This window comes from Austrofundulus limnaeus, unplaced genomic scaffold (genome assembly GCF_001266775.1).
Source record: "Austrofundulus limnaeus strain Quisiro unplaced genomic scaffold, Austrofundulus_limnaeus-1.0 Scaffold34, whole genome shotgun sequence".
NCBI lineage: Eukaryota > Metazoa > Chordata > Actinopteri > Cyprinodontiformes > Rivulidae > Austrofundulus > Austrofundulus limnaeus.
In genome coordinates, this window is record NW_013952436.1 from 1135458 (window position 1) to 1152769 (window position 17312).

General features: G+C 42.2%; 1 protein-coding gene across 2 annotated transcripts in view; it reads left to right on the top strand.

Annotated features, from left to right (window-relative positions):
- The first annotated feature begins 7196 nt into the window (after positions 1-7196).
- The window catches only part of LOC106515970 (ectodysplasin-A), a 13521-nt gene continuing 3405 nt past the window's right edge, over positions 7197-17312 (top strand). For both annotated transcript variants that reach the window (XM_014006070.1, XM_014006071.1), the window contains exons 1-2: positions 7197-7709; positions 16182-16281. In XM_014006070.1, the coding sequence (XP_013861524.1) occupies positions 7284-7709; positions 16182-16281 (526 nt within the window). In that variant the 5' untranslated portion in view covers positions 7197-7283. The remainder of the gene's footprint in view (positions 7710-16181; positions 16282-17312) is intronic.

Consider the following 17312-nt stretch of genomic DNA (forward strand, 5'->3'; position numbering starts at 1 on the left):
TTTCGTCGAGCAAAACTCTCATCTGGCGCACGCACACACACACACACACACACACACACACACACACACACACACACACACACAATCTTGTTATAAGCTCAGAGGGGATAGAGAGACACACTATTTATGAACACCGCATCCAAGTCAGGGTACAATTTAAGAAATTCTCCTGCTATTTTCAATGCAGACATGTTTTTTTTTCMAWYYYMRKKAAAATTAATGATTTGCTACAAGCGTTAACTTTGATTTGTGTCAAATCAAACATGGCAGCTGATATAGTGATGTGTTGCTTCTGACTTCTTTGAGTTTTAGACTAAAATCATCTCATGATGTGAAAAAAAGATGGTCAAACCTTAAAAATGCTTTTATTCACAGTCTTGTTTTGTTTCTTCCCCTACTGCCTGACGTACTGTATTTGTTGGTAATGACTGTCAGCTACTACCACATCAAATTGTACCTTAATCTCCATACGACTGGCTGAAATAATCTTTGTGTTAGATACAGTTGACTGTGATGGCCATCTTGTATTGGGTTGACGCTGAAAGTTAATCAGTTGTAGATATATATCCAGTAATTACTTTTAGAGAATTTCATTGAAATCAATCCAATTCTTCATGAGATATTTTGCTAACAGACAGCACTGAAGTCAACGAGAATGTTTTAAGCAACGTTATTCTACAATGTGCAGTGTTTTGTAGTATGTGCTTGGAATGACTCTCAGCTACTATCACACTAAATTTTAGTGCGATATCTATAAAACATGCTGAGTCATAGCCAATTTTGTGTTTCCTACATTCAGTTAGCTGAGGCAGCTATCTTGAATGGGGTTGTCTCCAAAAGTTAATCAGTTGTAGATGTTGATATAAAGATGGCTTTCTGAGAGTTTTGTCAAAATCTGCTAAGTGGTTCTTGAGATATTTTGCTAACAGACAGGCAAACATGCAAAAACATCTTTACCCTTTCACTTTCAGAGACAGGTAATAAAAAGCTGAACTCTGAATGACTAAATATACCCTTAGCAGCTCCTTTCACTGTTACTTGCCAACTGAGATGTCTAGAATAAAACAAAAAAGTCCAAATGTTCAAAAAAGCTTAAATTTTGCAGTGCTAAATCATCTGCTTCTCAAAGTCATTGTGCTTGCTGCTTGAATGAGAAGCGTGGCAAACATGCTTAGGCTTAGCCACAGACCCTATGAGGGTTACTTTGAATGTTTGTCTCTATTATTTTTTATGCTGACAAAAAGAGGAATAACTGCCCCGGAAAAAAAGAAAAGACGGGGAGGCTTTGGTTTAGATCAACGGTCCACCAAGAAAAGATAAAAAGCTAAACAAATAAAACACAATATCATGTATTTATTTCCGTTATGTAACCAATAAAAAGCTGCTTTATATTTTCTTTAAAGTTCATCACTTTGGAGAGCAGCTGTACTGATTTACGGCTTGGCAATGCTGCCCTTCAGTGGCAGCTCGCTAGAATAACTTCTTGTTTTTTGGCAAATGAGTTGCAGAAATGAAACTATGGGAGAAAATAAAATGGGATGAGGCAGTCGGAACAAAAATAAGCCACAATAAATTTATCATTTCAGTTCCACCGTTGTACTGTAATAAGCTTCACGTAGAGAAAATGCTTCACGGTGACAAAATATCCACTCTTCTAATCTTCAAAAGTCATTCCTCTTTATTAACTTCCCCCTGCGATATCAAGCTGAATAACCAGCAAATTACTCAGCGTCTGTCGGGTTAGGCTCTTATTGTGAAGGAGCACGCCCCTTATGTAGGTCAAGTGCACACCAAATGTCAAGTTTTGTTCTGTTGAAATGAAGACCGATGTGTCGTGGCCCGCACCTGAAAACTAATCTAAGGCGGTGATCCATCAACGCGCCGAGTTTCAGCCCTGATTAGAGTCCTGGTTTCATCATCCTGAGGCTCAATGACAAGACTTCCTCTAGATCTTTGCTCAAGAGATCAAAGGGCCCGTGTTGGAAAAGGACTGCTTTAGTTTGGATTTTGGAGATGTAGGAAGCTCTGTCTTGTTTAATTATAGCCTAAAGGAGATGGTACAGGYGATAATGCTTTTTCCCATGCCAGYGTGCTTGTGTTTGCAAACAATCTCATGAGCCACTGGACAAATGTTTCATTAAAGTTTCAGAAATTAATCATTGGATATACAACGGTTCGACTGTGGAGTTTAGGAAGATTCAAAATGGCTGCCACAACTAACTGACCTTAGCCAACACAAAAAATGGCTAAGACTCAGTCAGTTTTACAGAAATTGAGCTAAAATTTGGTGTGGTAATAAAGGACATTCATTCACATTAGCGAAGTGTGACTCCTGAATAAATCATTCAGATCTTGTTGGTCAGTTYACTTAATCCTGAGTCACGATTCTTCGTCTCCATCAACTCACTGATTCATCCCTGCTAWRGCTAGATAGCCACAGCTAACTRCAAAGAAGACACCAGGTGGGCAACATGTCGCTATTATGCGGCTGATATGCTAAYTGTATTTAGCTCAGAAATGCAGCTCTCATCTCGTTTTAACTACAGTGCCCTGCAGATCGTCCTGCATGAGCAAAGACCAAGAGAGTGTGAGTGCTGTACGAATCAAACGAATCAACTGATTGAAACTCTTGACTCACTCATTTCATTCAGGAATCATGAGCTCCTGGCTCAAATGAGAAAAGCAGGACAGTGAGTAAGTGTGTTGTACAGAGCATGCCTGGTTAACACGGCAGGATTTTAAAATTGTCGGTTGATTTTTAAAGACTGAGAGACCCCACACGACCATAAAAAAATCTACAGGTTTGGTCCTACAGTGTGTGGTGTACAGCCACACGGCAAAATACAACACACCACACAAACAGATGTCAAACGGGAAATCTCGCGAGACTTCGAGATCAAACGTGAGTTCAGAGTAAATAAACATGGCCGACTAAGAAGAAGCAATGGTGATAGATTGGACTATTTGTCTCCAACATCCTGCGGACTTTCTGGACGCCATGGTGGTTGTTTTGCCTTCTCTATTTTGGATTCCCATCCATGTTTTCATCACCTAGTTTTCTGATTGACTATACATCATATTCAACAGGCTGCATGCCTATTTGTCCTCGGGGGGTCTCTACACTCGCTGTGATTTTGGGCCAAGATGATCTAACATGTTGAATATCCCCGATTGGAGATCGGAGCAGTCCAGATGTCCTTCCAAGCCAACTAGACCACCACAAACTGTGGGAGTTTCTCCTAAGATTATCTTTGGAGTCATCACTATAATCGAGACATCATTAAAGGGATCAATGATTAGTTGTACTGTTAGACTTTATTTGATAAACATATATTTTAACTGTAAAATAAAGACTGTAAAAATACTGTAGGGTGTTTAGTTTTGTAAAATTTTAAAAATATATTTTAACACAGACGGAGCCATTTTATTTACACACAAAGCATTCTGGGTAAATGATGACGTGGATAAGTCCTCAGCGTGAGCGAGCTATATCCACCCTGAAGGTTAATCTTGGACAATATCTGATGATCGACTCTTAAATGAAACCAGAGAGCATTGACAGAGAGGAGAAGGTAGAAATGACTCAGCCTGTAACTGAAAATATGGATGGAGGACAACAGAGCTGCTTCATGGAAGAAGAACCTCAGCTTAGCCTGTTAGCCTTCGCGCTAGCACCGACGCTATATTGCCTTATATGTATTAGCTTGGTGCTAGCGTGACAAACAAGCTACACTGAGGTCCTCCATCCATATTTTCAGTTGCAGGCTGAGTATTTTTACGTTCCCCTCTCTGTCATGTGGATGGAGGACCTCAGTGACGAGAGGAGAATGTGTAGCACCGAGCTAATACATATACAGTATATGGTGATAGCGTGAGGGCTAACACTAAAGCTAACAGGCTAAGCTGAGGTTCTTCTTCCATGAAGCAGCTCTGTTGTCCTCCATCTATATTTTCAGTTACAGGCTGAGTCATTTCTACCTTCTCCTCTCTGTCAATGCTCTCTGGTTTCATTTAAAAGAGTCGATCGTCAGATATTGTCCAAGATTAACCTTCAGGGTGGATATAGCTCGCTAGCAGCCTCACACTGAGGACCTATCCACGTCATCATTTACCCAGAATGCTTTGCGTGTAAATAAAATGGCCCCATCCGTGTAATATATTTTTTAACTTTTAGTTTTAAAATGATAAAAACTGAACAGCCTACAGTATTTTTACAGTCTTTATTTTACAGTTAAAATATGTGTTTATTAAATAATGTCTAATATTACAACTAATCATGGATCCCTTTAAGATTGTCAAAAGGGGAAGAAGGGGAAGATTGGGTCAAAAGTCAGCGTAATTATTTCCGTGTGAATCAGACATGAGTCGTTTGCTCCGTTCCGTGCCTGTTGCAGTGCTTGTGCTCTGTAGGAGAGCCCCTCCCTGACGGAGTTGAAAGTCTGCAGTTCTGAACGTCTACAAACGGCAAATTATTTCAGAATGCACTGAAATAATTCATAACTCTTTTTTTTTCTAAAATGAATGAATCAGTGGGTGTCGGGAGTGGCGCTCAAATGAATCAAAACACTTAAAAATTAGGTTGTTTTTGGTGAGTGGTTCATTTAAAGTCGAACCAATAAAAAGATTCAAACTTCACATCAATAATCCACAACAAAAACTCTAAGCACTAAGAAATAATGCACGGACATGCGAGTTACTACGTAAAATGTTATTTGGTTGGTTTGACCAAAATAAAAAGTTTTGTTCAAAAGACTTTAGTCTAAAGCTCTGGCAAAACAATATAGCAGTCGATACGTACATGAACACATGTTAGGCCGTCAGTCTTGTCAAAGTGTTGTCCTCAGCAGTCTTTTGGTTGACATTAATGTTGCACCGCTCCCTGCGCCCAGCTGAACGACACATGTTCAGAGTATTTCATGTTGCTATACACAAAGTGTCGCTGACCTCAGCGTGACACGGCCTCTCCTCTGGGCCTGTTCTCGTAGCGTTCAGCCTTGACTGAGACAAATGTGGTTGTGTTAGTCCAATATGTCATTTGCAGTCTGTTTACAAACAGCCATTGCAGTAGTTTTTCACTCTGTGATGATCCTATAATCACGAAGCGCTTATTCTTCCATCAGCAACAACACCAGGCAGTATTTACCGGGGTCTTAAAACTCCGTTTCACACAGGAACCATGAGCTGCCACCCACATAACAAACCCAAAGTGCCAAACAAAGTGACAAATAGCATGTCCCGACCCTAAAACACATGTGCAAACAATATGCATTACACCAGTGACCACCCGTCTTCACTAATGCTCGCGTCCAAGAATCGCTGACAGAAAGTCACGGAATGCGTTTCCCTGCCTCAAGGTGCTGCACGACAACCACACAACAAAGTGGCACACTCTGACGCTGCCCGGGACCACCTTTGGCTTTGTTTACAGCCCACATTCACCATGACACCGTCTCAATGAGCTTATGTGGCGTCGTTTATTTACTCGCGAGGCTGCAGTCGTTATTTTTGTGTCAAGACGATGTATTGATGGTGGTGGAGTCACACTGTTGCATGAAGTGATGCAAACCCCAGTGACTCTCAGGGAGGTTAAGCCAGGACTCGGTGCTGACAAGCGTCCACGTCTAGAACCTCGCTTTCACAATCTCAGCCCCTATGACTCCTGGCACCGTTATTCAAACCGCAACATCTGCCAAAGTTTGGGGTCGAGACCCCACTGTGGTTCTTAAACACTAAGCTGGTTGGTCATGAGACGATTTCAAACTAATCAAATTAAATGTAAAAATGAAAGGTCTTGCCTGCCTGTCTTCCACTGACTTTTATGTCAGAACTAACTTATAATTGTTTTGGTCAAATCTTGAAACTAATGTTAAATTTTAGCCAATTTTGTATTGGGTAAGCTTGATTTGCTGAAGCAGCCATGTTGAATGACACTCGCTTCGAAAATTGATCAGTTATAAACATACATTTAATGATTACTTAGTGAGAGTTTTATAGAACTTTGCCTAATTGTTTATGGAAAATCTTTACTAACAGACCAAAAAGAAAAAAAAATTGTATAGGTCTTCTGGACGGGTTCTTCTCTAATGAAAWGTTTCGTCTCTYCTCCAAGAGACTTCTTCAGTCTGAGAGTTTCAGGCAAAATTAAGGCTTTTAAGCACTGCCTGTGACTGATACTCACATCACATGGCTGTCGAGGCTATCGAGGATGCCAGGAGGACTGCGACCAGTTATACATCGGGGGAAACATAGCAGCCACTGTTCAAAAGAATGTCCCAACACAGACGAGCTACATCTAATGGCCAGAACTCTGCAGTTTTCACTCATTTACAGGCCAGCGGTCACTCTTTCAGAGATGAGGATGTTCTCATTCTTGATAGRGAGGAACGTTGGTTTGAGAGAGGAGTAAAAGAAGMCATTTTTGTGAAGAAAGACCGTCCATCATTAAACAGAGGTAGAGGCCTCCGTTTTCAGTCGTCCCCCTCCTACAGTGCTGCTATTGCCAGTATCACTCCACCCCCTATTAACAATAGGTGTTAATTAGGTGTCAACGATAGCCATGTGATGTGAGTATCAGTCACMTGGAGGCAGGGCTTAAAAGCCTGAATTTTGCCTGAAACTCTCAGACTGAAGAAGTCTCTTGGAGGAGAAACGAAACGTTTCATTAGAGAAGAACCCGTCCAGAAGACCTATACAATTTTTTTCTTTTTGATTTTTTACCTGGATTACTGAGATGCATCAGGACATTTGCTAACAGACCAACAAGGATGATCCCAATAATGCCAAAAATACTGAACAAAAATAGTGTAATTTGTTAGTGCTCATATTATGTGTAGAGGATAATTTTAGGTTTAGGAGTTATAAGTAAGTTGTGTGTTTTAAATATAAATTAGCTGGTTGCAAGTGTACAAATGCTGATTGTTTCCTATGTGTTTCATTAAAACCAACTGGTTCATGAGATATTTTTGCCMACAGACAGGTGATTAAACCCACACACTTCATTGCCTTTCAGTAGCAGGTGATTATTCTTAATAGCATTTTTCCCCCTCTAWATTTGTTGCAAAGCAGAAAAGAACCATGGGGTGCATACAGTTTCCTAACGAGTTGCAGTTGCTATTTTCCTCCATTGAGTGTCGCTAAATTGCTGCGTTCTTTAAATCCTAAGCCTCTATCGGACCAATCAGAGACGAGGTGGGCGGCTCTTCATTGTTACTACAGATATTGGAAGAAGTTTGCTGGTGACCTGCTGCTGCTGCTTGGTGTTGCACCTATGCGTCTCCACGTAAATGAACTGCCCGGGCTCGCRCGCGACTCACGAGCTTGATTATGCCGAGATAAGGATAGGCGTACCTGCTCGCGCGCTCCGTCCAACTATGGCATGCGACGGCGGTTCCCCCGCGGAGATGTTCGCGGACAAGCTGATGCCCGAAGCKGCTTCCTGCGTGATGTGCAACAAGAAGTGCCGGGCGAGTCGGAGCACCAGCCTCGTCTTCCTGGGTCTGTTCCTGCTGTCGCTGTCCCTGCACGCAGTCACGCTCGTCTGCTACCTGGACCTGCGCTCCGAAGTCAAGAGGGAAATTACACACCAGAAACGGGACTCTGTGGTGACACGAACCGGGAGGGAGCTGGCTGACCCGGCGGTGGTGCTGCTACCGCCGCCCGGAAACCCGAGACTGGACTCCGGCAGAAGCCGAGGTGGAGAGGGTCATGAGGTAAAAAAAATTATAATAATAAAAAAACTGGTTTGAAAAAATTATTAAAATCCCTTAAACGATATGTGTCAAACTTAAGGCCCGCGGGCCAAATCGGGTAACACTTTATCCGGCCCATAATATCTCTGACAGATCGAGTCTCTGCTGCTACTTATTATGCTTCCAAAWAAGTCTTTGTGTGGACTTGTCGTGAAAGTTCACCAACTTTGGAAGCCAAGCAAAGTAGTTTTTTTTTTTACAATAAATCGTTAAATGTAATGAGGAAAAAGACCAATCAAACTTGCAGTTAAGCAGAGACTCAAGTTAATGTGCATCAGAGCCGCAGAGAATCTGGTTGAATCCCTGTTTTTTCTGTATTCTCTTATTTTAAAGTCCAGCTTTGGGGCTTCTAATGTGGAGTTTTGCTTATTTGACAGCTTGTGATAACGTGTTTTACTAAACTCTACATTCTGTCACTGAGAAAAGGTCATTATTACTTGTTACTTCTACATTATTATTATCACTATTGCTCGAAAGGCTCTATGTGCTGATTACAATTTTATTTTTATTATATTTTTTTTAAATTGGACCATCCATTCAGGATTTAAAAGTCATCAAATGTTGAAAATTAGGAATCAAGTCCTGCATTATGTGCATAACACCATGAACACATTGTGGAGCCCCACAGACAGAGCATGCCAAACATTTCTCCAGAGTTTTTCCRAATCAAAGCAGAAAACAAACTAAAACATTTAGATTTTGAAATGATATGGGGGTCTAGGCATTATAAACGAGTGATTAAAAGTCCCCTTGTAACACTTCCTGGTTGGGACAACGCATTTATTTATAAGTGTCTACATTTGTATGTGTATGAATAATTTGGTGTGTTCTATCCAAAACAACAAAGTTGTATTTTTTCCTAATAAATGCTGGCTGAAATTAGCCAGTGGCCCGGAACGTTTTATACAACTTCCTGTCAGGTCCTCTCACCTCCTGTTAGTGCTGCTGCTCCACAGGTGTTGTATCAAATTGTGTTCCCTGTAGAGATCCACACCAGTCCTGTAGATTGGCAGCCATCAGTTCAAATAAACAGAAAAAGTGTCAAAAAATATTATGTTTTAGTTTCATTTTTTAAAACAAGAGTTTAAAGAGGGAACACAAATGGACAGAACACCTGTTGTCAGGTTGTGTGTTTGCGCTGTCTTGGCTTGTTCCCGGGCATTTAATTTCACAGTAACCTGTTAGAAAACTTGTTTCAGCTCTGCTTTTCTATCCAGTTCAGATTTGCACTTCCTGCATTAGTCGATGCGAGGATTTGCTGTAGTTCTGTCACCTGGCCAAAGATAACATGCTCAGGTAGACTCCTCCAGTGTGGCATTGTTTCTTTATAAGTGGAGACTCTCAGTTGACTTGTTCTGTTTTAATTTAGCCACATTTAACCCAGTTAGTCTGGTTCTCTGAGCCCCCTTTTTTTAATAAGGAAAGGTGCCCAGCTGGAATCCCGGAGACAGGTCAGTCGGCGTGCTGGAACAGGTGGACGGCAAATGAACTTGATCACCAGCAGGTGCAAAGCCCAGAGGGCGCTGATGTAAATTCATCAGGACTTCGATGGGGGCACTTTGGTACTTGGAGCGGGGCCAGTCTCGTCTCACATGTGTTTTCTTTTTTCTGGCAGCAGGCTTGATTGAACTCTCGTGGTGTTGTCTTGTGGCTTTGGCAACAGCCCCCTCCTGCACCCCACCACACGCACGCCCTAATTTAATCAGCGCACGCACCAAAAAAAAAAAAAGGGACCTCAGCTTTCTGGTTTCTTGCTCATTTGTCAACAGTTGTGTAACCTTTTTTCACAGTGAAAACGATCCTCTGTGTGGGCCGGACATTTAGTTTGTGCAGAACTTGATAGTCGCTCAGAGGAATACTTTTTTTTTCTCCCTCTATTCCAGTACAGAGGCATTTATTTCTCTGTAGGAAACATTAATGAGATCCAYCGCTCGTATTTCTCCGTAACATTTTTCTCTCACGAGATCAGCCTTTTTATTTAGCTGCGTGTCCTCTCCTACGCTTACTTTAGATAGTGGTTTCCCCCGTGTTGTAGATGGGCCCTGTGTTGGAGCCCAGATGGTGACGCTTCATGGGGTGAACGACTGTGGCCCAGCTGTAAATATTTAACAGTGCTGTGATGCTGTCCTTGCCAGATGTCCGCATTAAACAACTCTGATTACACATCCCACAGTTTACATAGTTGGAGAAACAGGAGCATGTGGCATTTAGACGCAGCGGCCGCACTTGTAAGCTTTTTCAGGCGATTCCTTTGAAGATCCCCCTCCTTGTAGAGCTAAAAAAAAAATTTGTTTATTGGACGTTTTTTTTTCCACGCAGGTCTCCATCAAAGGCACCTCAGCAAGAACGGTGAAATTGGATGTGATGTGCAGGTATAAACAGACAAGTGTAGGAAAGCACGAGGAAACTCCACACCACATCAGCGTACGATCTGACGTGACAAACATGAAACAAGTGGGATTTGTCATCATTTAGTGGCTGTGAGCCTGCCTACGGTGGATAGATTCTTCTTTTTTTTTTTCTTTTGTGCGGTCGAGTTGTGTTTTGAAGAAAAGCCAGTTGGTGTGGATGTCTTCACGATGTTGTTTACTGTGCGTCTGATTAGTTTCAGCCGAGCTGGTCACAAAGATCCAACTTTTAAACAAGTAGCATCCAAATGTAATTGTAGGGAAAAAGTAACAATTGTCTTGCTTGGCTGTTCTCTAAATCGAACCGATAGGAAATTGTTGTGTGCGCAGCTGAAACTGTGCCGATTATTGTAGGGAATCGATTAAGAAAATAAAATTTTCAGCTTGGAACGTAAACGTAGATTAGTCACCCAATTTATAAGGCTGGTTTTTATTGTGCCTCGGCGTGCTTAATCGGTTAAAAGTAAAGCACGCGTGGGCAGCACACTGATGTCAGATCTGACACTCTTTCACAGCAGGAGGGTGATTTGTTTTGACTCAGAAAGAAGTTAACGGAAATTTTACGGTAACTTCACTCCATCAGCTTTGGCTCGTGCTGTCTTTGCAGAAATAACCGGCAATTGGTTTTGAGCAGGTGGCTCGGTGCCGCAGTTGGTAGAACTGTCTTAGTGAGGGCGTCGCAAGGTCGCATCCCTTTCTGTGGGACGTTTTGCATGTTCTCTTTGTGCAGGTGTGGGTTTTCTCCGGGTACTCCAGTTTCCTTCCACGTACTGAAAACATGCTCGTTGGGCTAATGGGTAACTCTAAATTGTCCGTAGGTTTGAAGTGAAGTGTGAAAAATTGCTAATCTCGTTTGTGTCCCTGTGGGGGGCCTTGCCGTCCGTCCAGAATGTACCCGGTCTCTCGCGCAGTGACCGATGGGCATAGGCACCAGCAACTCAGAAGGAAAAAGCAGGTAAAATATGATGAATGGTTTTGAGTAAAGATTGACCTGTTTTTAATTTTTTTTTCTTTTCTCTTATTTATTTAACAAAGTATAACAGTGATTGAGTAACCTCAATAAACATAAAATTAAAAGCCCATAGATGAACTAGGAAACCTAAAATGTATACACTGAAGAGCATTTTCACTTTAAATAAATTAACGTGGGCTACAGGAAGATGGTTGTAGCGGCTGCTGCTGCATCTTCGTTTTTGTACCTGGCAAATGATTCTGGCATGAACAACTGATGATTTTCTTTTAAAAGTGGCCAATATCTGCCAGCTAAAATCAGCTGGCCAATTAAAATCTGTCAATCTCATGTTAGAATCAAAGGATTTTAATAGATTCTGAGCATGTGTTTTTGCTACAATCTATTTACACTGTACTACAAACACTGGCTCAATTTTTTTCCCCAGCCATTTTTATTTTAAAAATATGGTAAAAAATAAATAAAATTAATGTACATTGTGTTGTGTTTGAATCATAAATTGTCTATCTGTGGTTCCAAAACTAACAAATAAAAAACTAGCTTTATAAATCAGCCATCAGCTGCTCTGATTTCTATAAAAAAACATTTTCAATTGATGTCTTAACATCAAAAAGAAAAAAATTGTATAGGTCTTCTGGACGGGTTCTTCTCTAATGAAACGTTTCGTCTCTCCTCCAAGAGACTTCTTCAGTCTGAGAGTTTCAGGCAAAATTCAGGCTTTTAAGCCCTGCCTCCATTTGACTGATACTCGCATCACATGGCTATCGTTGACTCCTAATTAACACCTATTGTTAACAGGGGGTGGAGTGATACTGGCAATAGCCGCGCTGTAGGAGGGGGACAACTGAAAACGGAGGCCYCCACCTCTGTTTAATGATGGATGGTCTTTCTTCACAAAAATGGCTTCTTTTACTCCTCTCTCAAACCAGCGTTCCTCTCTATCAAGAATGAGAACATCCTCTGAAAGAGTGACCGCTGGCCTGTAAATGAGTGAACACTGTAGATTTCTGGCCATTAGATGTAGCTCGTCTGTGTTGGGACATTCTTTTGAACAGTGACTGCTTTGTTTCCCCGATGTCTAACTGGTCGCGGTCCTCCTGGCACTTAATAGCATATACAACATTGCTCTGTTTGTGCCGGGGCACCGGATCTTTGGGGTGAACCAGCCTTTGCCTTTAACATGTTTAGTGTAATGCAAAGACTTCAATGGCCTGTTTTTACCTTGATTTTGATGTTTTAATCATGGAATGAAGCATAAATCCCTGCATCTACAGGTTTGACCCTGTTTTATTACATTTTTGCTCATCTTGACCAACACATGCCGCCTTTTCAAGCAAGGGAAAGAAAGCTGTTGTAGCCAAGTAATTAGAAAACTAAGACAGTGATGAATGCTGTCTGTCAGACTTTGAGACATTTACAGGATGCAATAAAAAAAGGGAAATATTTAAATCTCCAGAAATTTGGATAAACAATCAAAGCATGCCTTCATTTGCTGGAATGTAGTTAAGAGTTAAGAACCACCTAAACCTTCCCACTTTTGTCAGATCTGTCTCGTTGCTTCTTAATCAAAACAGATGATCTGGTCATTTATGATCTGGGCCCGAGAAGTGAGGAAAAAGCAGTCAACACCTTAGACGTTATGCCCTTGAGCAAGGCAGTTAATGCCAGCTTTCCTGCAGATCCGCGCAGTTCCCAACAGTAAAAAACCCAGGTGTGTGTGCATAACTCTAACAACCTCTGATGGCAGTGTGATCCTGGAGCAGTAAAGGGAGGGCGAGCGTCGCCTCAGTTCACCTGTGATCCGTGAGTGGAATCTGTCACAAGGAATCGTCCACAGAGCTTTATTCTTCAGTTTAACATTTTCATTATATTAAATAATTCTCTCCTCTGATCTGCGGCTTCAAAGTCTCACAGAGAACAGATGCTGCAACATCTGGAGTCTAGTTAGCAGCTATTAAAAGAAAAAAAAAAACTCAGTTTGATGGGACTCAAAAGTTCTCATACAATCTCCGAGGCGTCGGGGTGGGCTGTCGCATGGCGCGTTAATTGTGCTTCGTTCAGGACTGGTTGAAACAGCCGTGTCACACTTGTGGCACACAGATTTTACGCCAGAAATGAGTAAAAGAACGAAACGCGGGAGGTTAAAAAAAAAGCCTCACCGATACGAAGCGGCAAACTTTCCCACAACGAGCCTGAATCGTCCTGACAGACGGATGACGTAGGGCCGCCAAGTCTAAACATCCAGCAAAAGAATAAATTCTCTCAAGGCGTTCAGCTGTGAATCGCTTTGCCAGCAAGTGTTGCAACGTGTGATTTTAACATTCCCCCCCCACCCCAAAGTTGCGCTCCACGGCCCTTTTTAGATGACAAGATCTGCGTACGGTTATTAAATTACTTAAGTTATGGTTGGAAACACATGGCTTTCCACAGAAACGGGTGTCAGGTGCTGGCTAAGGGAAGGCCACACTTCTTTGTGAGACGTTTAAAAAGAAAACACGCTGTCATCCAGGAGCGTGAATCATGGGAGTATTAGGGAGCAATATGCTCTCAGGAGTATGCATGCCGCTGATGTTAATAATGCCTGTGCAGCAGTGATGGGCACCCGACGTGCAACCGCAGCCACCAGCCCTCCGTTTCACCTTTGCAACCTCACCTTTTTTTTGTTTTGTTTTGTTTTGTTTTGTTTTTCCCAAGCGCTCTTGGGTTTCCAGTTTTGTAAGGCCAGATTTGGAAAGGGTTTCCGCGAGCTGAACGTCTACTATTTGTGTAGAAATGCGAGAGAAGAAGTCCCGGTGGTTCACGGAAAACATCTGTAGCTTTTCTGTCCTCATTATCATCTTATAAATGATGGAGAAATTCTTTTTTAGCGAGAGCGCTCAGATTAGTGAGAATGCGGGCCGTTCCGATGGCGCTAATAAGGCAAAAGGAAATCTTGTGATAGCCAAATTGCACGACCTGAGGCAACTGAATTTTAGTCATATCCTCACGAAGCAACGGGGAATCTCATCCACTGCTTGCAATGGCAACCACTCCCCCCTACACACACACACACACACACACACACACACACACACACACACACACACACACTTTGAAGAGTTGAAAGCCCTCTAATTAATAGCATTTTCCCCTTTGTGCTGAAAAAGAATGGTTTACTCAATAGTTGGCACTTGGCATACATACCAACACGTTGTCATCCTGATTTACTGTAACTCTGCGCKCCTTTGAAGAGCATGAAGGCTGTAAAGGTTCTAATGATGTGAAATGGARCAAGAAAGAGTGTGAAAACATTTTGCAGAGCTTTTCTATTTTAATTAAGAAAATGATAATGTTTCCACTTTCATCTACAGTATCAGCTGCAGCACTTTCTGTAGTAGCCTGCGCTTGTTTGTCTTTAGTCATTTTGCCGGGGCTTAAATCTCGAGCCAGAAATTGGCTGTTGAATCATGTTTGGCTGTCAGAACAGACGAAAGTGTAAAGCCATATGGCTGAACATACACCAAGAATTCTTTTGAGAGGTACGAACAAAAATAAAAAAAACTCGGCCCCCCTCCCTTCCCTCACCCGCTCTGTATGCCAACAGCTGGAGAGGAGATGTGGAGGCACCTGCAGACCAAATGAACAGCCAGTGTTGCTGCTCGCAGGAACATCTGGAGGAGCTGAGTGTCAATAAAGCGTTCCAACACACATTTATCCACTGGGCTGGATTTCCTGTGCTCGTAAGGTCAGACGTGGCTGGCACCTGGTCATGTTGACTACATCGAACTTGCCTGGAGAGGCCGTCCATGATGTTGGTGGGGAGCGATGTTTGACATGATTCAGACCATCCCTCACTTTTCAGGGAACGGGATAGGAGGGAGATATATGGTAAAAAGAAAGCTGGAGACATAACTTATTGTGTCTGCCTTCTTCGGGTTTGTCAGTGGCTTTGCTTCCAAACCACACCAAGAGGCACTGAGAGTTCACGCTGCTTTCAGAAGGAGGGAGGGGTGTATCTTGTCATTGGGACTTTCATAACTGTGTTTACTTGAGGGTAACAGATGGAAAATGGCGAGTATGTGATCTCATGCCCAATTGGAAAGTGTTCCAAAAAAAGAAAAAAGGTCAAAATCTGCTTTAATATCTTTTGATCTACGATAAGTGCTGCACTTGTCGCTGCTTTGGAGCTTTCAATCGTCAAAACATGAAATGAATACCCAGTTGTCTGGCTGTCTTTATGGCCTTTTGAGCCGATGCCATTATTTATGTTGACATTCATGAGCATGACCAACAAACAAAAGGCTTTGGGTGGTCTTGCTGTGTTTCTAGTGCCAGGTCTCTTTGTCTTATCAGATTCTGGCCATCCTCCAAAATGTGATCACAAACTGGTTGGACTACCCAGACTTGAATTGGACAGTGTCCATTTTTTATTTTTTTACACTTTTGCACAAAACATTTTGCTGTCACATTGGTCATGTCAGGTCAAGCACATCCAGCTCTAGAGTTCATGAGAATGTAGGTCATATAAGAACAGATGCAGGCCAACACCTGCCAACTATTGGCACATTTTCCCTGTACGCCAGGATGATCTTAAATCAGCTAGATCAGATCCCTTTCTTATACTTTTTTTTTTACTTATTCATGCCAACTCTGAATAGGGCTGGGACCAGGTGCCACATGAATGGGTATTGCTCTCGGATTAACCGCAGTTCACGTCCTTCTTTTCTATGAAATGTGAATTTTAGAGCAGCCCTGGCCAGGTGACGGTCTCAAATACAGACAAGCACGTCTTGGGTTACAGGATAAGTTACAGCCCCGATGGGACACACAATAACTTGGCCACAAGTGAATGTTCTTTTTCGAATGCCCCAAGTTGTTTCCCTGCAAACAATATCCAACCAGAATAGAGCGACTACTCATAACATGTGTTTCCTTTTAAAAAATGAAATCTGTCAGTTTGAGTCCATCTCAGGTGGCGTCACTGCAGTTGTTGTTCAAACTTGCTCAGGTTCTTCGCAGTTTTCCACATTCATTGTGTCCCTTTTTTTTTTTTTGTTATTTGTGTCCTTTTTCCAGGAGAGGTTACTGCACAGAAATGGCGACTTCCACGCCACGCAGGACAACAGGAGCAGAACTCAGCGGGCGAAGAGAAGCCCCGGCAAAGAGCCAGAAACAGGTGCGTTCTCTCCTCCACACCCTTCGTAGTGAAAGGTAGAAGCTGAGGCAGAGTTTGCGCCGCTGTGATCGTCACGATCTAAATTAAACTTGTTGATAAAATTTGAACCGTGCCGCATCTGTGTCAGTCTGTTTGTTGTTTTTATATGGTGGTTTCTAAGCAAGGGAGGTTTGCTCGCAGTGTAAATAAAAGGGTTATGATGGGATCTTAAATTTTAAAAAGTGTATCTTTGTGTAATAATTTCTCGTCTCTGTGCTGACTGTTTTTGGCCGTGTTTATAGAGCGAGGAGATTAAGTGAGAATGGGACTGATTATCACTTGGATAGCAAGCAAAGACAACATGGGATTTTGGGAGGGTTGCACCAATTTGAAACAGACAGCGAAGCCCTGTTAACTTCCCTTCAGTCTCAAAATAACACCGGGTTCCCCTCAAAATCTCTTCTGCCTCCATCAGTGAGCAGGTTTGGACTCTAGCTGTGTTGCTGATCAGGACATCTTTTTTTTTAAGAGCTGAYTTTTTTCTTTATTTACAGCGGTCTTAATCTCTTCAACTTTAATGTCTTTCATTAATCCCCCACACAAATTTTTTTTGGATTTATGTTAACGAACAGCTCCGCAGAAAACCATATGGCCAATATGTCTGAATTAGCTTTTGTAGTTTTTGTTTAGAATCCGAGCTATGCAAAAAAAAATCCTTTTGAAGTTTCGTGTCTGAGTGCAACAAGTGCACCATGATCACAAGGCATTCCAACGTCTGTGGCGTGACACTGAATACTTGGGGGTGGGGGGGCGAGGGGAGGTGGATTTAGTGATTGTGTTTAAATTAGAAGAAAAAACTCACCTTTGAGACTTTCTACATAAATCAGTCAAGTCCCGAGCCTCTAAACACTAATCATTCCCAGGTCTCTCCTCTGCTCTGCTCTTAGCACACAGACAAAGGCTTTTGTAATCTCAGCCTTAGATGTGTGTGTGTGTGTGTGTGTGTGTGTGTGTGTGTGTGTGTGTGTGTGTGTGTGTGTGTGTGTGTGTGT